Source organism: Gopherus evgoodei, chromosome 6 (genome assembly GCF_007399415.2).
Source record: "Gopherus evgoodei ecotype Sinaloan lineage chromosome 6, rGopEvg1_v1.p, whole genome shotgun sequence".
Classification (NCBI taxonomy): domain Eukaryota; kingdom Metazoa; phylum Chordata; order Testudines; family Testudinidae; genus Gopherus; species Gopherus evgoodei.
In genome coordinates, this window is record NC_044327.1 from 65638362 (window position 1) to 65660911 (window position 22550).

The window sequence follows — 22550 nt, forward strand, 5'->3', positions numbered from 1 at the left end:
GACCAATTTGTGCCCATATCACAAAAAGCAGCAAAGAATCCTGTGGCACCTTATAGACTAACAGACGTTTTTGGAGCATGAGCTTTCGTGAGTGAATACCCACTTCTTCAGATGCATGTGGTGGAAATATCCAGGGGCAGGTATATATATGCTAGCAAGCAAGCTAGAGATAACGAGGTCAGTTCAATCAGGGAGGATGAGGCCCTGTTCTAGCAGTTGAGGTGTGAAAACCAAGAGAGGAGAAACTGGTTCTGTAGTTGGCAAGCCATTCACAGTCTTTGTTCAATCCTGAGCTGATGGTGTCAAATTTGCAGATGAACTGAAGCTCAGCAGTTTCTCTTTGAAGTCTGGTCCTGAAGTTTTTTTGCTGCAGGATGGCCATCTTAAGGTCTGCTATAGTGTGGCCAGGGAGGTTGAAGTGCTCTCCTACAGGTTTTTGTATATTGCCATTCCTAATGTCTGATTTGTGTCCATTTATCCTTTTCCGTAGAGACTGTCCAGTTTGGCCGATGTACATAGCAGAGGGGCATTGCTGGCATATTGGTGGATGTGCAGGTGAATGAACCAGTGATGGTATGGCTGATCTGGTTAGATCCTGTGATGGTGTCGCTGGTGTAGATATGTGGGCAGAGTTGGCATCGAGGTTTGTTACATGGATTGGTTCCTGAGCTAGAGTTATTATAGTGCAGTGTGCAGTTACTGGTGAGAATATGTTTCAGGTTGGCAGGTTGTCTGTGGGCAAGGACTGGCCTGCCACCCAAGGCCTGTGAAAGTGTGGGATCATTGTCCAGGATGGGTTGTAGATCCCTGATGATGCGTTGGAGGGGTTTTAGCTGGGGGCTGTATGTGATGGCCAGTGGAGTCCTGTTGGTTTCTTTCTTGGGTTTGTCTTGCAGTAGGAGGCTTCTGGGTACACGTCTGGCTCTGTTGATCTGTTTCCTTATTTCCTCGTGCGGGTATTGTAGTTTTGAGAATGCTTGGTGGAGATTTTGTAGGTGTTGGTCTCTGTCTGAGGGGTTAGAGCAGATGCGATTGTACCTCAGTGCTTGGCTGTAGACAATGGATCGTGTGATGTGTGTGGGATGGAAGCTGGAGGCATGAAGGTAGGCATACCACAAAAAGGTCTTTTAAAAACTTGTTGTAAGAAATCACTGGTATTCTTTCAGTATGATGTGATACATATGATGTATATCCATTTGGTATAAACAGCATTTAAAAAATTTTCTTTTAAATGTACTAGAGTATCTGAAAAACTGAACTAGATAACTTGTTTTCTTACCTACTATTGCGCTGATCTTCTCTTTTGTTCATATTGTTTCATCAGGAATTCAGTGTTCATGTGCTAAAGAGGGGGTATCAAATACTCTCATTTAATTTATACCAGCCTGTGTGAGCAGTTTACCATACATGTTTTTGATGTGTGTAGTTGTGATTAAGGAAGTTGAATGCAATACATTTTGTGAATATGGGGCAATATCAGAGCTTAAAGGGACACAGCTTAAAACGTTGTTAGTTAAAAAATATGTTTAAAAGTCACTACAGTTACTACCCCTGCCCCTGACTCCTCTTGCTAAGTTTGGGGTCAGCTGTGGCTTTATCATGAGCCTGGGTAAGGGGAAGTGCATTGTGCTGCCCCGGGGCAGATTTGGAAGCAGACTGAGAGTCACAAACTACTCTCCTGGTTTCCTCCAGCTCTGAGGGGGAAGTACTCTGCACTTACAAAGTTACATAGCCCAACTGGCTGGTGCACTGGGAGGCAGAGCCAGGGCCCCACCTCTTCCTGCCCACTTGCAAGTGGAGGAATGAAATATAATGGCCCGATGGTGTCTATTTTTCCTCCCACACTTGCTGGCGGTGGTACGTATAGCCCTGTCAATGCCTTTTGGGGTGGTCTCTTGAGGGGCCTGAGCTTCTCCTGACTGACCCTCCTTTATTTGCTCTCAGTCAGGTAAGTTCTTGGATTCTGACCTTCAGTTAAGCCTGTCAGACCTTCACTTTTTGGGCTTGCTGTCTCTTTCAGTCTCCTGGCTTGTTTCCTGGAGGCAGCCTAGTGCAAAGCTGTCACCACCTTGCTATCCAAGGCCTTAGTGCCTCCCTTTCCTTCTCTACACTCCTCCCTTTACTGCAGGCTCTGTTTCCTTTATTGGTTGCAGCTGTGGATGCCTGCCTGCATGACTGGCAAATTCCTGGGGTTATGATCAAGCTGCTTGCTTGTAAATGGGAGAGACTTTCCTCCTCTCTCTGTCTGTGTTCAGTATGGGGTTTGGAGACCCTGTTACAAACCCACACAAGTGAGTAAGCTAGTGCCTTATGTCTTGTCTCTCTTGCTCTGCTCCACTAACCAGGTCAAAATTTGTCCCTTGTGTGGGTTCAAATCATATTTTCCTGTTTGATTTTTAAAAAACGTTTTCTCTTTTCCTGCCGCTATCTGAAAATCCCACACAAACTGGGGAACCATCTCTTTCTAGGGAAATGGACTATCACAATTTGTGCTGTCAAATGCACAAAGGAAACAAATTGGAAAACTAGAGGATTTTTTCCTCCTCCCGTCTTTCAGTGATGATAATTGTGATGTTACTTGAACATTAATAGTAAAAAAAAGTTGCAGAAGATTCAAACGTGATTTTTGAGTTGATCATGTCACTTTAAGATGAGCTACAGACCTTTCCCACCCCCCCCCTTCAAATAAACCTGAAGGCAGTAAAATGTTACTGAATACACCAGAATCCTTAATATTGAACTAACCACTTCATTTTCTCCCTCTGTTTTAGGTATCAATTTTTTTTGCAGGTGAAGCAAGATGTTTTGCAAGGTCGCATGCCCTGTCCCATCAACATTGCAGCTCAGCTGGGAGCATATGCAATTCAGTGTGAGTTCTTCTGACCAACTGATAATTTTTTTGTTTGTTAATGTTATGATTTATTCCAAGTATTGCCACCAAATGGAGACTTTAATCTAAATCTTTGTGTGTTAGTTTAAAAAAAAGTTAAATTACAGAGACTAACAGGAGAATTATAAATAGGGGACACCAGTACAGTTTCTATAGAACCAGTTACATGAACTTTAAATGAAGATACTATGGGCTCTTTTCTGAAATATCTGATAGTTATTGATGGTTGAGTTACTGAGACTGTCCACAGAGAGAACTTTTTATCAGTGCTTGATAACATTACAAGTCAGGGTATGTCTACAGCCCAATATTATTTATATCATATTTTCTATTTTATCAAACAATGTGTAGATCTGAAGGGCCGGCAGCAGCCTCCAGCCAAATCTGTTGATCATCTAAAATGATGTAGTCCTGTAAAAACCACATTATGTCAATACTAATAGTTGAAGATAATGAAGGGGAGGGATGTGTTTTGACTTGAAGCATGAAGTTTTAATTCTACAGTTCATTTATTGGCATGCACTTGAGAAGCAGATTTCATGAGTGCTAGTATATTCCATGGATTTAATAGAGCAAACATGAATTACTTCACATTAATGGAAAGTTAGTAAGAAGCAAGATTTTGCTAATCTTTGGGCTAAAATCAGATATCCAAATGCAAAATCTGGCAGTCAAGGATATCATGTGGATTTATGAATTTTTCTTGGGAACTATGCATGGAAAACTCATAATTTACAGTTTTCATCTGTGGCAGGTAGTAAGTGAAGATTATCATTAATCCAAGTATGATTCAGTAGCAGCTACCTAACACAAGCTGAAAATATTCTTCCTTTAATTTCTGTTTTGGAACAACATGTTTGAGAGATCACAACAGAGAAGTAACTTATTGAATGTAAAAGGAGATTAGAGACTTCATGGCATATGACATGTCTCTCAGGAAAGTTAAAGCATGTCACATTCTGAGGGGATTTTTTCACTGACATTTCCCCAACTATGGAAGGTGATATGACCCAACCCAGAAGGCTGTTTGTGATAGGCCATTCACTTCAATGACAGTTGTGCCTTGACTGTGAAATATTGCAATATATATTGGTCAGTATATTGTTTTGCAGTGACTGCATCAGCTTCAAACAGATTAAGAGAAATAGGGACAAGTATGTACTCTATTTCCCGGTCATAGGCATAGTGGCTAAACTGGGGGAATCTGCAGCTCTAGTCAAGGATTGTTTATAGGATACTAATCTCAGTGACCAATATTTCTTTCTTTTAAATGCCACAAGGAAACAGCTAGAAAAGTTCATTTTGGATAAGAGAGCTAGAACAGGTACACAATAGTTACAAAGGGCTAAATTCAGCCCTGGCAGAAACAGGCATATCTTCCGTTGACTTCATAAGAAGTTATGCCTTCTTACATCAGGGCTGAATTTGACAACAAATATGCAAATAGAGACCGTCATATAATCCATATGTTTGTGTGAAACATTGAATTTAAAAGACAGAAGCACCTGCACAGGAATCCCATCCATAGGCTTGGCAACAGCATAGAGTGCAGTATGCATTCTACATTCGGCAAGCCTTACAGCACACAGAGATACACCTACTCTGTTGTGCAATATTAAAGTGCACAATGAAGCCCAAAGTTATTATTCCTGCTGTTGATTCTGTTTCAAGCATGAGGGCCACTGTTTTATTGTTAGGTTTTTTGGGGGGTGGGGTTGGGGTTGGAGCGGTGGGGAGGGGTATTCCTGTATCTTTGCTGATCAGATCAGTCTCTTGTTTTGGAGGCAAGAAAAACAAAAAAACGACCCATAACGAAAACAAGCTGATGTTTTATGGGATTTTTTTCGTTATGATTTATGGCACTGACCTCATGGTGTGTGAAGAGGCATAGCAATGTCTATGGCTTCAGTGGGATTTGGATGGGAACCTCCAATAAGGCTGGGCTTCTGAGGAGCCCTTGCCTCCTTGAGGACCTAATGGTACTGCTTTACTCATGTTAAGTAGCACTTACGCAAATTATCCTATTAACTTCACTGGGGTTACTCATATAAATGTTATCCAATGTAAATTAGAATTGTAGAATTGAGCCCTGATTAAGATATACATTTAATATACAGCTGTTTGCAAGGATATAAAATATGATTGTGGCTCATCAGACAAATAGTTTGTCACTTTTGCCTGTATATGCAAATTTCAGGGCAGTGCAAAAACAATTATTTTAAAATGCATAATAATTGATTAAATTTTAAAACAAAGTCCCCATATTTCTTTTAAATACATTATTTTGATTTTTAAAGTGAATTTAGTGTTCAAGAAATGTACTGAAATTAACTGGAGACTGAAGTCTTTTGTTTACCTATAGGTACTTCAGCTTTCTTCTCAAAGGACTCCCTCTAAGCTTGACAAGATAGTTATATCTCCATTCTAATTCAGTCCTTGACTTCTCTAGGACTCCCAACCAGGATGCCCATATGAATGTTTGTTTTTATTATACGGGCACAAATCTTCTAAGAACTGGACTCAGAACATCAGTTCATTTCACATGCACCACAAAGTAGCATATTGTAGCAATTGTTTCTGACCTAAACTAGATTAACTCCAGTTCTGCAGAGGTGACAAACTGCATACCATATTTCCTAGCCCTTGAACCTTCCATTCCTCTAAAAAACATGTCACTAATGAAATTGCTCCTCCAATCTTGCATAGATTGGTCTACACTGCTTTGTTAATAAACTAATATAAAGGCAAAACATTGCCATGCATTTTTCCTCTCCAATAAGAAAACAGTTTTATTTTACCTACTGAGTGATGAGCTCATAGAGTTACTTGGGAAAAGGTGAAGTGGCACATGCAGATTGGTTAGATAATACATCTTTTGAGTAATGGGAAAATGTTTGAAACTTGTGACAATTTTTTTTCTTGTGCACCATAGCTGAGCTGGGAGACTATGACCCATATAAGCACACTGCAGGTTATGTGTCAGAATACCGATTTGTTCCAGACCAGAAGGAAGAACTGGAAGATGCAATAGAACGGATACACAAAACTCTGATGTAAGAATTCAGTTTTGTTACTATGCCTGGGAAATCATGTGCTGCAGGTGCTAAGCAGAGGGGAAGAAGGAACTGATATATTGTCACGTATCTTTATCATGCCAGAATGAAGGTCTGCAGAATCTGCTAGTGACATGAAACATCCTTTTATGTTCATCAGAAATCTAAAATAGAGATAATACAGGGGGAGTGGCTATATTAAGAACTTATTAGAAATATAACTAGAATAGATATGGTACTTTAGGTACCTTTAGTTAAAACATTTCTAAAAATACATATAAATATCCAGATTATCTGAATTTTGCAGTGGAGGGGAATGAAAATAGTATCTTATGATTAAGGCACTGAACTGGGATCCAAGAAATTTGGATTTAGTTCTCAGCTTTTCCATAGACTTCTTGTGTAATTTTGGGTTAGTCACTTAATCTCTCTGTGCCTCAGTTTCCCCATCGTCTCTCAATATGTGTACATACAGCCCTTAATACTATGGGCCCCCTTTTCCTTGCCAAATTGTTAGCTGCTGTAATGGAGCCTCGCATATAACAGTCTTCATGGAACATGGAGGAAGGTTGCAGTAGGGAAGAGTTTGGAGAAGGCACAGGAACTTAGTCTGTGTACACAAAAGTTGAATGCTAAGTAGTTCTCTTAATAAAGAGCTCTCTCTTATATTTATAAGCATGCTGTCTTCTCATGTTATTACCTAATACACAGAACATGAAACAATGCTTATCTCCCCAGTAAGAACTGATCAGCAAGGTGCTTTTATGACTGTTGCACTATATCTCCTTCTTCTTAATTTTGTTTGCGGTATTAAAGGGTTATCTGAAAAGACTAACATTCTTCTATGTAGGTGTAGATATCCTGATGCTTTTGCTACATTAAAAATACATATTTTGATAAATACCAGGTAGGGCCTTGCAGCTAGTAGTTTCTGCAGATTGGTATTATCAATGTCTTGCTTAATGAAAGGAGATGTTAACATCCCTCAAATATATAGAGGCATACCCCTCCCTTCATTCATCCCTTGACATTGGGGTGCTCGTCAGTCAGCACCTTGTTTTGAACCTTCCCCTTTTAGGGGAAGGTATCTATCATTATTTATTTCTATCTATGTATGTAGCCCTCATCACCGTATTGTCTGAGTGCCTCATAATCACTAATATATCACTAGTATAGTCTCTTTATAACTTCTCAGTGCAGCAGGGAAGTACCATTATTCCCATTTTAAAGATGGGAAACCAAGGCACAGAGAAAGTGACTTGCCCAGTGTCACACAGGAAATCTGTGTCGGAACCAGAAATGGATTCCAAGTCTCCTGAGTCCCTGGTCAGTGCTTAAGTGAGGACATTATTTCCTCCCTGTTTGTATTGCAGTAGTGCCTAGTATTCCCAGTCATTGTGCTAGACCCATTGTGCTAGGCTGTGTGCAAAGTAAAAGACAGCCCTTGCCTTAGATAACTTAGTCCTAAAGACAAAATACACAGGTGTGTGTGAAACAAGTGGGGGTAAATGAGTGGTGATGGAGGACAGTTATGTTAATAAAAGGATGTTTTTACATAGATTTTGCACACTGTGGAGGTTTAATAAACCAATCCATAGTTGTAATATTAGCTTGCGCCTGCGTAGCCATTATTAACCTGCGTGGGTTAGTAGCATCAAGGCAAAGAGTGAGACTAAAGGAAGGATCTGAAGGTGGATTAGAGGAGAGATCATGCTCCATCATATAGATTTTTTTAAAAAAGAAATTACACGATTTTGTGTGGAGATGAAGGGTCAGGTCTAGGGAATCAAAGGTAGCAAAATGTTGGCTGTTTTTGTGGATGTGGAATTCAGTGAGGGAGAAATAGAGCTTTTTGGTTAAGAAAGTGGTAGAAAAAAAGAAAAAGAATGAGTTTGCAATTAACACAATCAATATGGTTGCTGTGGGACTGCCACTAAAGACATTCAGCAGCACAGGAACAAGAGCAGAGGAAACCGATGTTGGAGGTAAGCTGGGGTAAGAGTGGGAAAGGTTAGACATTGTGTTGGGACAAAAGGACAAAGGAGTCAAGAATGGAGGAGAGACAGGAATGGAAGGAATCAATGGAGGAGAGATAAGGGGGAGCTTAAGGGTGGAAAAGAAGTCATAGCTATAGATGTATTGGAAATCATGGAAAGATTGAGAAGCAGAGGGACGAGGCCGGTAGTGCTGAAGACAAGAAGGTGGTGATCAGAGAGGGAATGTAAGTGATCATGGAGAGAACAGTGTTTAGTAAAAACATGTTCTTCATTGAGTGATGGTCCCTATGTGTATTTCAAACGTCGGTATGCATGCATGCCATGCGCTGAAGCCAGGCATTTTCAGTACAAGTATCCAGTGACCTGCATGTGCGTCACATGTTGCCTCATGGTCCAGCCTAGGTTATAAGAGGTCATGCAGGGCGACACTCCTTCCGTTTCCTCTTACTGCCGCATGGTCAGGGTCAGAATCCTCTCTACACACTCGTAGTTCGCCTACAAGAGCACTTGTCGGACGACTATGCCCTGTATCCCAGGGTTCAAGGACTGAGTGTCATGCCCTCACTCAGTCTCAGTGAGCAACATGTACTGCTTGGGAAGGTGCATCTCGTAGCGGGCTTGAAATCTGTCCACAGACCTGTGAGGCTCATCTCCTGCGACTCCAGAAGTTCCTTAGGCAGGAGGCTCTCCGGCCATATGTGGTGTCCAATCTGGGACTGGAGGAACTGATGGTGCCTTGCCCTTCACCAGTGATGAGTGCCGCACCTACCACTCCCACCCTGATCCAACAGTTCCACTGGTGCAGGACACTGCCAAGCGAGAGGGTCATAAGTGCTTGCATGGCCCTCATAGCAAGTCTCTGTATGGACTGCAGTGAAGCACAGCATTTCCTACCCGAGCTGTTCCGGGTTGCACAAGAAATCATGTGCAGAGCCGATCATGCCACCTCCTAAGCTTACCCACCCGGGGTGGAACGCAGCTATTTTATCCTATCCAAGGGGGGATGACTTTCTTTTTCCCCACCCCGCTTTGCTGATGGTACATGCAGTAACTGAATGGGCGAGGTAGCACTCCAGTACCTTCCCCTTCCTCCCATCCCTTTCCTTCCCCTGGGGGTGTGGTTCACACCCCTTGACATGAAAGATGCATACTTCCGCATTGACATCCATCTGGCCCATTGCAAGTTTCTTCCTTTCTGCGTGGGTGACAACCACTACCATTTCAGAGTTCTTCCTTTTAGCTTCTTGATGGGTTTATACCAATGTCTTTGCGGTCATTGCAACCCAGCTGTGACCACAGGAGTACTCTGTGTTCCCTTACTTAGACAACTGGCTACTAGTGGTGCCAAGCCTCATCAAAATGATGTTGTCCATCTGTGCTCTCCACTCACTCCATGCCGCTCTCGGCATCTGTATCAAGTAGGACAAATCTGTGCTTGTTCCAGCGCAGACAATCCATTTAATTGGGATACACCTGGATTCCGTGACAGCTTGGATCTTCCTCCTGGTGGGCCATTTTGCCACCCTGATGACCCCCATGGTAGCTCTATGCTGCAATCCATGCCCCATAGTGCATTACTGTCTCTGCCTCCTTGGTCACATGGTGGCATGTATCCATGTGATGCCCCTGCCTGCCTACACATGCACTGTCTACAGTTGTGGCTCCTATAAGTCTGCAGACCCACCTGGATGTCATATTGATTGTCCCACATCTGGTCTGGACCTCCCTACTGTGGTGGACTAATCCTGCCAAGGTGTTGCTAGGCACCCCTTCACCACTTCTGCCCCCAAAGCCACCATCACCATGGACACATCTCTAGCTGTTTGGAGTGCCCACCTCGACGGACATGCTGCGCAAAGGACATGGATGCAGCGCATCAACATTCTGGAGCTTCGAGTGGTCTGCTTAGCCTGCTGTGCATTCCTGCCCCTCATCTAAGCCCAACACATTCAGTTCCTCTCTGACAATACCACTGCAGTGGCATACATAAACTGGAAGGGGGCACCAGGTCCCAGTCACTGTCAAATTTGTTTGAAAATGTTTTCAGTGAAGAGTTTCTACAGCTAGCTCTCCCCTCACCCTGTTTCCTAGATCTTCAGAGTATGCTGGGAAAGATTCTGTTTATGTTCATTACTAGCCACAGCTTACATCTTCACAGAGCAGTGCTGTTCCTCTTTAGAGATGTTTCCAAATACATGGTTACTGAATGGACAGTTGGGACATTTGGCAGGTTGAGAAGCAGTTTGGAATTGTGGTAGAAGAATATTATTTAGCATGATGTTTCTGCAAACAAAATCAGAAATGTAATAGTTAGCAGTGTTGACATTTGAATTGTCATTGATAGATTTGAGAGTTAACTCATTGAGAGGAGTGGCGCAATTCACAGCTTTTAGTATTGTTTTAAATTGTCTGCAGACTCTGAAGAAAACAGTGTTTCAGTGAACATTTTGTTTCAAAATTATGAGGGCTGGAAACATAATTTTTTTAAATGAAAAATCAAATTCTGGAGCAAAATTTTGCAGTATAGGGTATATAAGAGGTGGTTCCACAGAATTGGGAAATACATATGACCCTGCTGCGTATTAGTAAATACAGAAGTGAACCAGAAATCCACCAAGAAAGAAATCTTGACCTTGCGAGGTTTCTCTGTAGTGGGCTTTGGATCCTCTTCTTACCCATGAACTCTTGCAAATAGGGGCTAAGCTCACAGGGCCGGCTCCAGCATTTTTGCCTCCCTACACAGAAAAAAAAAAAAAAGCCGCAATTGGTGGCAATTCGGTGGCAGGTCCTTCCCTCCAAGGGGGACTGAGGGACCCACCGCCGAAGACCTGGACATGCTGCCCCTTTCGATTGGCCGCCCCAAGCACCTGCTTGCTGCGCTGGTACCTGGAGCCAGCCCTGTAAGCTCAGCCTCAGCTTGCTTCAACTCCTACGTTTTGATAAGGAGGTAGAAGTCTGCAATCATCATGTCTATTGCTCCATTGACAGAGAGGAGCAACCTCTGTCCACAGTACAGATGGAGTCTTTATCTATCCATAGGAGGTTTCTGTATTCATGCTGGAGGCTGGCATTTCACTATCATTTTTGCCTCTGCACTGCACGCATCTCTTCCCTGTAACACACACAGCAAACGCAGGGAGTGCCAGCCAGGAAAGACACCAGCTGATTAGAACTCCACTCTTCTTAGCTGAGAGAAAGGAATGGGGAGATAAGAAAAAGAGAGACGGCATGTATTACAGAATTTTTTAAATCTTATGACAGGATCCTGGGCCCCATATCACATCTTGGATATGGATGATATTAAACACAGTAGTGAAACATTTCACCAAGGCAACATCTGCAGGCTAAAGCATAAGATGTGAAGTGTCTTTGGAACACACATTGATGAATCCTTTTGAACTGATGCTGATATATTCATAAGTTACAGTCTCAATAACATTTATATGAATGCTACGGAGAAATTAACAGAAGTATGATAAATCCCAGTTGGGAATGAGATTGCAAAAGTATTACTTCAGCCTTACAGTGGAGAGCCTTACTGAGTATGTTGCCTCTATGGCAGTTATTAAGGGAAGGGTAAAATTAAACACTGAGGTTGTGTGTACATTGTCAAAGGCTTTGGATTTACTCATATTTTTATGCAAAGTAATAAATCCCTCCTCAAATACATACCTAAGATTCTGTTTTTCTCCATTGAGTCCTGTGGCATCTTATAGACTAACAGGAGTTTTGGAGCATGAGCTTTCGTGGGTGAATACTCATTTCGTCGGATGCATGTAGTGAAAATTTCCAGGGTCAGGGGTATATATATGCAAGCAAGAAGCAGGCTAGAGATAACGAGGTTAGTTCAATCAGGGAGGATGAGGCCCTCTTCTAGCAGTTGAGGTGTGAAAACCAAGGGAGGAGAAACTGGTTTTGTAGTTGGCAAGCCATTCACAGTCTTTGTTTAATCCTGAGCTGATGGTGTCAAATTTGCAGATGAACTGAAGCTCAGCAGTTTCTCTTTGAAGTCTGGTCCTGAAGTTTTTTTGCTGCAGGATGGCTACCTTAAGATCTGCTATTGCGTGGCCTGGGAGGTTGAAGTGTTCTCCTACAGGTTTTTGTATATTGCCATTCCTAATATCTGATTTGTGTCCATTTATCCTTTTCCATAGAGACTGTCCAGTTTGGCCGATGTACATAGCAGAGGGTCATTGCTTGCAAATGATGGTGTATATTACATTGGTGGACGTGCAGGTGAATGAACCGGTGATGGTGTGGCTGATCTGGTTAGATCCTGTGATGGTGTCGCTGGTGTAGATATGTGGGTAGAGTTGGCATCGAGGTTTGTTGCATGGATTGGTTCCTGAGTTAGAGTTACTATGGTGTGGTGTGCAGTTACTGGTGAGAATATGCTTCAGGTTGGCAGGTTGTCTGTGGGCAAGGACTGGCCTGCCACCCAAGGCCTGTGAAAGTGTGGGATCATTGTCCAGATCCAGACTAACAGGGCTACCCCTCTGATACTTGACACCATGCAAGGCACTGCATTTAGCCGTATGGATTGGAAATCCATCAACCTCATGAAGAAACTTGCACAAATACAGACAGATATCATCTTCCTTTCCAAATGCAAATGGATGGACATCATACCAAATGGACTAAAGGTAAAAAATCCACTGCTATCTACATACTACACAGACCACAGTGAGGAACCACCTGATCAGCATCCTATACAACAAACAGAAAAACATCAAAAAGAGCTCTCCAACCTGGAGACTCACATAAATAACCAAACTTCCATACAAACAGACTTCACTAAAATAAGACAGGAGATCTACATTACTCACTTCACCTCTCTACAAAGGAAAAAGGACTGTAAGCTGTCTAAACTCCTACCTGCCACATGGGGCCACAACCGTAGTACCCCTAACCCACCCAGCAATATTGTCAATCTATCCAACCACACACTCAGCCCAGCAGAAAAGTCTGTCCTATCTCAGGGACTCTCTTTCTGCCCTGCCACCCTCACAAACATGATACAGTTCTGCGGCGATCTGGAAGCCTACTTTCGCCGTCTCCGACTCAAAGAATACTTTCAGGATAACACTGAACAGCGCACTGATACACAGTTACCCTCCCACCCACAGCACAAGAAAAACTCCACATGGACTCCTCCCGAGGGTCGAAATGACAGTCTGGACCTATACATAGAATGCTTCCACCAACGTGCACAGGCAGAAATTGTGGAAAAACGACATTGCTTGCCTCCTAACCTAAGTCGTGCAGAACGCAATGCCATCCGAAGCCTCAGAAACAACCCTGACATTATAATCAAAGAGGCTGATAAAGGAGGTGCTGTTGTCAACATGAACAGGTCTGACTACTAAAAGGAGGCTGCCAGACAACTCTCCAATACCAAATTCTACAGGCCACTTCCCTCAGATCCCACTGAGGAATACACTAAGAAACTGCACCATCTACTCAGGACACTTCCTACACTAACACCGGAACAAAACAACATACCCTTAGAGCCCTGACCAGGATTATTCTATCTACTACCCAAGATCCACAAACCCAGAAATCCTGGACGCTCCGTCATCTCAGGCATTGGCACTCTCACTGAAGGACTGTCTGGATATGTGGACTCTTTACTCAGACTCTATGTCACCAGCACTCCCAGCTTTCTCCATGACACCACTGATTTCCTGAGAAAACTACAATGCATTGGTGTGCTTCCAGAAAACACCATCCTAGCCACTATGGACGTAGAGGCTCTCCACACAAACATCCCACACACAGATGAAATACAAGCTGTCAGGAACAGGATCCCTGATGATGCCACAGCACAACTGGTTGCTGAGCTCTGTGCCTTTATCCTCACACACAACTATTTCAAATTTGATGACAATATATATCTCCAGATCAGTGGCACCGCTATGGGCACACTCATGGCCCCACAATATGCCAATATTTTTATGGATGACCTGGAACAACGCTTCCTCAGCTCTCGTCCACTCATGCCCCTTCTCTACCTGTGCTACATTGATGACATCTTCATCATCTGGACCCATGGGAAGGAGACTCTGGAAAAATTCCACCACGATTTCAACAGCTTCCACCCCACCATCAACCTCAGCCCGGACGGACCAATCTACACGGGAGGTCCACTTCCTAGTCACCACGGTGCAAATAAGTGATAGTCAGATTAACACCACCCTATACCGAAAACCTGCCAACCGCTATGCCTACCTTCATGCCTCCAGCTTCCATCCCGGGCACACCACACGATCCGTTGTCTATAGCCAAGCACTGAGGTACAACCGCATCTGCTCCAACCCCTCAGACAGAGACCAGCACCTACAAAATCTCCACCAAGCATTCTCAAAACTACAATACTTGCACGAGGAAATAAGGAAACAGATTAACAGAGCCAGACGTATACCCAGAAGCCTCCTACTGCAAGACAAACCCAAGAAAGAAACCAACAGGATTCCACTGGCCATCACATACAGTCCCCAGCTAAAACTCCTCCAATGCATCATCAGGGATCTACAATCCATCCTGGACAATGATCTCACATTTCCACAGGCCTTGGGTGGCAGGCCAGTCCTCGCTCACAGACAACCTGCCAACCTGAAGCATATTCTCACCAGTAACTGGACACCGCACCATAGTAACTCTAACTCAGGAACCAATCCATGCAACAAACCTCGATGCCAACTCTACCCACATATCTACACCAGCGACACCATCACAGGATCTAACCAGATCAGCCACACCATCACCAGTTCATTCACCTGCACATCCACCAATGTAATATACGCCATCATTTGCAAGCAATGCTCCTCTGCTATGTACATCGGCCAAACTGGACAGTCTCTATGGAAAAGGATAAATGGACACAAATCAGATATTAGGAATGGCAATATACAAAAACCTGTAGGAGAACACTTCAACCTCCCAGGCCACACAATAGCAGACCTTAAGGTGGCCATCTTGCAGCAAAAAAACTTCAGGACCAGACTTCAAAAAGAAACTGCTGAGCTTCAGGTTTCAGAGTAGCAGCCGTGTTAGTCTGTATCCGCAAAAAGAAGAGGAGTACTTGTGGCACCTTAGAGACTAACAAATTTATCTCAGCATGAGCTTTCGTGAGCTACAGCTCACTTCTTTGGATTCATAGAATGGAACACACAGACAGGAGATATTTATACATACAGCGAACATGAAAAGGTGGAAGTATGCATACCAACAGGAAGAGTCTAATCAATTGAGATGAGCTATCATCAGCAGGAGAAAAAAAACTTTTGAAGGGATAATTAAGATGAACACCTTCTATGGGTCATCTTAATTATCCCTTCAAAAGGTTTTAGTCTATAATGTGCCACAGGACTCTTCACTGCTTTTACAGATCCAGACTAACACGGCTACCCCTCTGATACTTTTTCTCCATTGTTTCTCTATGGTATATAACTAGTGAAAGTTGCTGGTTGCTGCAATGATACTTGCATGGAGAAGAGGAATTGGTTTCCTACAGATGATTTGTGATACTATTCTGCAGCAGACTCCAAACTGAGATTTTGCAGTAGAAGGTTAAGATTTCCAGAGGGCTTGCCTTTCTTTAGACAAGTCTTTATAATAGAATATCAGTGTGGGAAGATTCTTGTGGTCATCTAGTCCACCCCCCTGCTCAAAGCAGGACCGATCCCCAGACAGATTTTTTTCCCCAGATCCCTAAATTTATTGAGAAGGGAATATCTTATCTGAACTCATGAAATTCTTGATGCCTTCCTCATGATATCTGCTGGGTTTAGCATTGCAATAGGGAAATCATCCCGTAAATGGTCTGTCTTTCTCTTGCTGATTTATAGTAATGATGCAGTTATTTAAAATAAGATCTTTTTGCCTTTTAGGCCTGAAGATGAATGCTGTGAAATATTTTTGGGACAGCAGCAGGAGTATTTTTGGGAGTTATCAGCAGGTAGATAAGGAAAGGTTTTGCCACTATAGTTAATATCAATTTAATATTTAATATATAAGGTAACAGCATGTAGCAGACACAGTGAACACTGGAACCCATTTTATCTGGAGCAAGTAGGAGCACAGTGCCATGCAGCGAATGAAGGTCTAAGTAAATACTAAGGAACCATTGCACTCCTATTCAACAAGCTTTGTTAATATGATTTTTTTTTAAACAACTATTGTAGCATTGAATTGAGAGGCAGCCTTCTTATTCATTATACTGTTTACAGGGGTCAGGTTCCTGCTGAGGCAGAGCTGAATTACTTAGGAGTGGCCAAATCACTGGAAATGTATGGAGTAGATCTCCATCCTGTCTATGTAAGTACTGTTTTAATTAAAGCTAAATATTTTTAATTTGATGGCATTACAGAAAGTCTTTTACACTTAAATGAAAAGCTGTAATTATGAAACTTAGTAACCAAGTGGTATCTTTTTTTAAAAACTGAGTTTAAGAAATCCAAAGGAAAAAGTGCTTTTGAGGAACATGGATCAATTCGGTTTATATCTAAGAAAGCCTTGTGGGTTTTGGATGAAAGAATGTGATTCTGTTTCCCTCTGAAAGACAATTAACTGTGCTGAGCAAGCAATATGGATAACAAATGTAAGAGCTTTAATAAAGTGTCAAAACAAGATAAAAGAGGGTTATAATTGCCATGTTCAGAACAGAAAATATGAAAATAATACAATAAATGAGTGAGTGCTGAAAAGGCTTCAAAGTCATTGCAAATAATAGGTAACGAATAGCTGATTTGGGGCAAGAGTACATGAGACTTCAGAGGTTTGTTTTAATATTCATTGTGAAGGTTACTGAAGAGTCAGGGCATGTTTAAAAAAATCTCACTGCAATATCATGCAGCATTTCACATTTTTTTATGCCCTCATACTGAAGATGACTCAATCTGTATTACAAAACAATATATATGGCAGGATTCAAGCTTTCACTTGAAGGCTACAGTGCTCAGTCAACCTAGCAATTAAAAATTATTTTGTTTCAATAATTGTGCATATGGCATTTTTTTAAACAAAAGAATATCTCAGACTACAAAATAAGTTGAATTGTGAGCTTTAATGGAAACATTGTGCTAATTTAAATTTATCTAATTTAAATTTCAGTACTTTGAAAGTTGTTAAAAGAAAAACCAAAGAAAGCCTAACTAAAGCCAAACTAAAGATTAATTATGTAATTTGCTGAAAATTGCATTGCCCACTGGATGAAGTATTTCTCTGTTACTAAATCATGGATTGTGCTACTATTTTTGGACTCCATGCATATGCAGTATCATGTGCCCCTTCTGCTTATAGGAAGCTGGGAGACTTCATGGAACAGGATTTATCCACTGCCAAGTTAGTCATATAAAATTTGTCTAGACTGGAAAGTTTGTTTTGGCCCAGTCTTGTTTGGGCTGTACACAGAGATCCATAACTGGGCAGGGAGAATGCATTGTAATATATCTCTGCAATCTGTTCACTGCTCCTTCTTCATCTTGCCATTGTTTATTACTATTATTTAACATTCATATTACAGTAGTGCAAAAGCCCTCATTCAGGATCAAAGCTCCATTCTACTAAGAACTATTCAGACCCGTACAGTGACATGGTTCCCTCTCCAAGGTACCTACACTCTAACTAAGCTCTCTATGAATAGTTCTGGAAGTTAGTCAACTCACTGAAGAGCACTGAGAATGGCACATATGTTAACTGTAGGTACAGAAATTGAGGGAGGTCATTCATTTGGATGTTCTTAATTAAGAATTTTTACTTACTTAAACGCACTTTCTGTAGTCATTTGATCTCGTCACTGACATCTTTATGGTCCAGGCTTTGCTGGTCTGGACCAATGGGGCTGCACCATATTCTCCCAAACAGGTAAATAGACTAATCTTCTCTCTTGGATTTTTGGTTCATTGCCTGTCCCCGTGAGCAGCCTCATGCTCTAAAATCTCCATTCTTTATAGTAGCTTCAGTGTAGTAGGATATACCAAGACAATAGCGACCATTTATAAAGACAAAACATTAGGGCAAAAGTGCCTGGATAGTGGAACAGGGCTTTCCCAGACTGAGGCAGGATTCAGGTAAAAATTCCACCACGTTTTCCTTAGCAAATGCTCCCTAAAGCGGAGCGCAACATAAAGGAATTCCCTGAAGAAACAAAAGAATCTTTCTGATGCTAGAAACATAGGTGAGCCCTGTAACTCATAGGGAACACAGGTTAGCATGTTGTTGAAAACTGAGAGAACATACAACTGGCTTCTATCCATGATCGCAGCTGGATGCCACATAGAAATTTACTGAGTCATTCCCAGCAGTCATTTTAACTCTTGCCCAATACTGATGGATCCAAGAAAATTATGATGAAAATTCATTGTTTATGACATTCTAAGTAGTGACTCAATGTAAACCCTACAAAGTTTTCAGAGAGTTTTCTTTCTCTTTCGTGCCCTGCCCAAAATATCAGGGGGTTTTAAACCTCAAAAGACTCAATTTCTTCGTGGCCTACAAATGCTTTGAAAGTGAAATACTAAGTAACAGCCCTGGTAGAGCCAGGAGGCTATATAGTGTTAATAAAGGATGCTTTCCTCCTTATTCCAGTCACAGAGTCTCACCACAAATACCTTAGCTTGGCTTAGAGGCTATTCTTTGTCAGTTCTCATCTCTTTCCTTCAGGATTTCATCCTGTGTGATTTTGAATATTTACCATGAATTGTCGAGGCAGCTGCAATTTGCCATCAGAATTTTCATATTATCCTGTACTAAGTTGATTGGCTATATAGACCCCAACAACTCAAGAAGTATTTCTTATGGGGAAGGAACTGGGTCCCTCCTTATTATGGGCTTTGTTATCCATTGTGAGAAAAGTGCTCTAAATCCCTCATTGCAGTTGGTTTGTTTAGGAACCCTCTCCAGTATCATGAGGGCAACAGTGTGTCAATAAGGAGAAGGTGTCTCCAATCATGTTACGGGGAAGCAGGTCAAATTAGCATTATATACCTTAATTCAAGAGTTACGGCATTTGTTGGGTGTCATGTCTTGGTAGAGGATTTATTCTCTGGGTTTTATGCCTCTCATCTGCCCTCATGAAATCCTTTCTTTTCCAATGGAAAAATGGAGACCCTCGTGGCCCAGATCTTCCTGAAAGTACATGTTCATTTATCCATGACATGGTGGGAAGTTCATGTTCATTTGTGAAAAACGTTGGCCTTTGTGGCTGGGCTGCACACATGGGTAGGCCAGGTGGCAGAAATCTAAGTCAGCAGATCAGTCTTTGGGAGACAAAGGAGCAGCAAATTAATTTCAGATTGGTGGAACCTCTTGCAGAAATACAATTTTAAGGTAGGAAATTATTTTTAGGGAGCAGGTTGGCATGATGGCTGTTCAAAAATTAGTTGGGCATTTGTCTGAAGGAAAGTACCAAGAAAGTGAGGGTTCAGAAGAACAGCCTGTAGAATGTCTTAAGAGACCTCTCTTCTGCTGGAAGTCCCTTCTTTGTGCCTTGCGACATTGGTAGATCCTGCCTCCTTACACGTGGTGGGATTAACTAATAGTATTTAAAAATGGCTGTTATTTAATGTGGTACATGGATGCTAGTTAGATCAAGGAGATGACTGGTTGTGTCATTTTCTGCGCCTCCTTTTGATTACAGTTTTTGACCTCTCCATGATTTCCCAGTATGATCATTACATTTTTCAGTTCTGTAGGGACCAGAAGTTAGTTGAGCAGATGATGGTTCATGTGTCTTGGCTGGTATGGTATAATGAATCTATTCTAGCATTCAGAAGTATATTTATATTATGAGTAAATACTGTATCTTATGCAGTGTGAAGTTTTGACTGTAATTACTTTCTTTAGATTTTTAAAGAAGAGAAATATGGCAATTTAGTTGATGAATTATTTCTCACTCTTACCTGATTCATGTAAGTAATCCTTACTTATGAGAGCAATCCCACTGAAGGTTGTAGGATTACTCCTGTGAGTTAAGTTACTCAAGGAAGAAAGAATTTTGTAGGATTTGGTGGCTAGCTTACTAAGATGATGATGATCATAATAACCACTTATACAGAGGTTTTCATCAGCAGATTTCAAAGAGCTTTACAAAGGAGGGCAGTATCATTATTCCCATTTTACAGATGAGGAGACTGAGGCAAAGAGAGGTTAAAGTGACTTGCCCAAAGTTACCTAGCAGCAGAACCAGTATTAGAACCCATTTCTCCTGATTCCCACACCAGTGCTCTATTCACCAGGCCACATTGCTTCTTAGATGAAATCTATAAAAATAAAATTGTGGTTGTAAGTAATAAAATGACATATGTTCTATTTTCCAGGGTGAAAACAAGTCTGAATATTTTTTAGGATTAACACCTGTAGGAGTTGTTGTTTACAAGAATAAAAAACAAGTAGGGAAGTATTTCTGGTATGTACAACATAATATTGCAGACTGTATTAAAATAATGTGGCTATAAGGAAAATAAACTGAATACTAAATATATATATGATATGACTGGTTAGTTTTATAAGAACTAAACTGATGTACTTGTTGGAATCACTGATCTTTCTGTCTAGATTAAATTGTCTGTGTTCTGTTTCTAATATTGCAAGAGATGGATTTAACTTTCCCTGCTCCATTAAAGTGTTTAAGTAAATTTGTGGTCTCTAAGGTGCCTCAAGGACTCCTCATTGTTTTTGCTGATAGACTAACATGGCTACCGCTCTGAAACTATTTTTCTTGTGAGTAATATATGTGGAGCACTGGCAAAAATGATCATATATGAATGTTTTACTGAAACTCTCCTTTCAATTTTTTCATTTCTTCTTTGTGTCTTTCTGATGTGTTGGATTTAAATACCATAACAGCTCTCTGTATCTTTTTTTCAACATTTAGGCCTAGAATTACAAAGGTTCACTTCAAGGAAATGCAGTTTGAACTTAGAGTGCTGGGAAAAGATGTAAGTTTTTATTTCAAGTCTGAAAGAAGAAACAGTGAAACTAATCAAGTTAACAGTTTGATGTGTTCAGTGAAATGAAACTAGTATTGCCAGTTTTGCTTTTAATCACCACCACAAAAACTCTTCTTATATTTAAATTTATTCCCAAATGTAATCTTTCTTGATCAGTATTTGTAGTTAGAGTTAAGTTTTCTTCCTTTCCCCCCTGCCTCTTCTTCACTTTGCAGGGAAGGCAGGAAAGCCCTACTGAAGCAGAGCAGAATGGGACTTTATAGTATATAAGATTTGTTCTTCTATGCCATCAGTAAAGCCTGCGTTTTAAAATATTGCAGAATGTCTATTCATGTACAAACAAGCCTGAGTTCTACTTTAAAGTAAATTACATATAGGTAATATTGTAGTTACCATTTGATGGCACATGTATGTAGTAAGTATTTGTGTGAAATACCTGGAATTATTTCAGATGTGTAACAAACTGAATGAGAAATCTGGAAGCTTGAGAAAGGAGACATAGGTTTACGATGTGGTTGACTCATAAACTTGTTGAAAGTTCTATATTGTGCTCATAATAGGCCGTCTCCCTGATGGCATTTGGCAGTTTCAAGCCCTGACAGGTATTTTTAGAAAACTGTTTAAGAGAGCAGCAAGAACAAGGGTGTGAAAGATCATTAAAATCTTCGCTGCAACTAATGCGTCTTTGAAGTGCTATTGCAGTACTCTGTATTCTGACAGTATAGGGAGATGCCGGAATGTCCTAACATATCCACCTTCCTGTTTTTGATTCAAAGGAGATTGGTTGATGAAATAAATAATTGTGTCATTTGTCTTATCTTTCTGATTCTATATCATCATAATGCTGATTTATGCAGCTGCACACACAGATAAGCATAGCTGGCCAGTGTGGCTTGCCTGCTCCTAAATTCCATCATCATACTATAGGATATTCCCAAATTTATTCTGTTCCCTTTATATCCTGGAATAAATGCCAGCACCATGTCATTTCACAGGGAAACTGAGACAAGAATTTGCCATATGATATGGGTGCAAAAAATGCCATTTCTGCATTGTGCTAATTCTGGGAGACTTCCTACACTGGAGGAGAAAGGGACTATTCCTTCTCCTTACAGATATAGTGTGACCAAACCTGGAATATTGCATTCATTTCTAGACACCTCAATTTCCAGAAAGAGAAGGGTGTTCCAGAACTTCACTCCTCTGATGGTTAGAAACCTTCGTCTAATTTCAAGCCTAAACTTGTTGATGGCCAGTTTATATCCATTTGTTTTTCTGTCATCATTGGCACATAACTTAAATAACTCCTCTTCCTCCATTGTGTTTATCTGTTTGATGTATTACTAGAGAGCAATCATATCTCCCCTCAGCCTTTGTTTTGTTAGGTTAAACATGCCAGCTTGAATCTGCTCTCAAAAGGTAGGTTTTCCATTACTCTGATCATCCTAGTAGCCCTTCTCTGTAGCCCTTCTCTGCACCCCTTCCAGTTTGAATTCATCTTTTTAAACATGGGAGGCCAGAATTGCGCACACTATTCCAGATGAGGTCTCACCAGTGCCTTGTATGAGTGCAATAACACTTCTTTATCTCTATTGGAAATACGTTGCCTGACGGATCCTAGGATTGCTTTAGTCTTTTTCATGGCCAGATCATTTTGGCA

The 22550-nt window shown here is 41.2% G+C and overlaps 1 protein-coding gene across 4 annotated transcripts in view; it reads left to right on the forward strand.

The window, feature by feature from the left end:
- Positions 1-22550, forward strand: part of EPB41L4A (erythrocyte membrane protein band 4.1 like 4A) — a 215149-nt gene that overhangs the window by 108835 nt on the left and 83764 nt on the right. For all 4 annotated transcript variants that reach the window (XM_030566656.1, XM_030566658.1, XM_030566657.1 and 1 more), the window contains 5 exons: positions 2772-2869; positions 5823-5943; positions 16169-16256; positions 20258-20346; positions 20815-20878. In XM_030566656.1, the coding sequence (XP_030422516.1) occupies positions 2772-2869; positions 5823-5943; positions 16169-16256; positions 20258-20346; positions 20815-20878 (460 nt within the window). The remainder of the gene's footprint in view (positions 1-2771; positions 2870-5822; positions 5944-16168; positions 16257-20257; positions 20347-20814; positions 20879-22550) is intronic.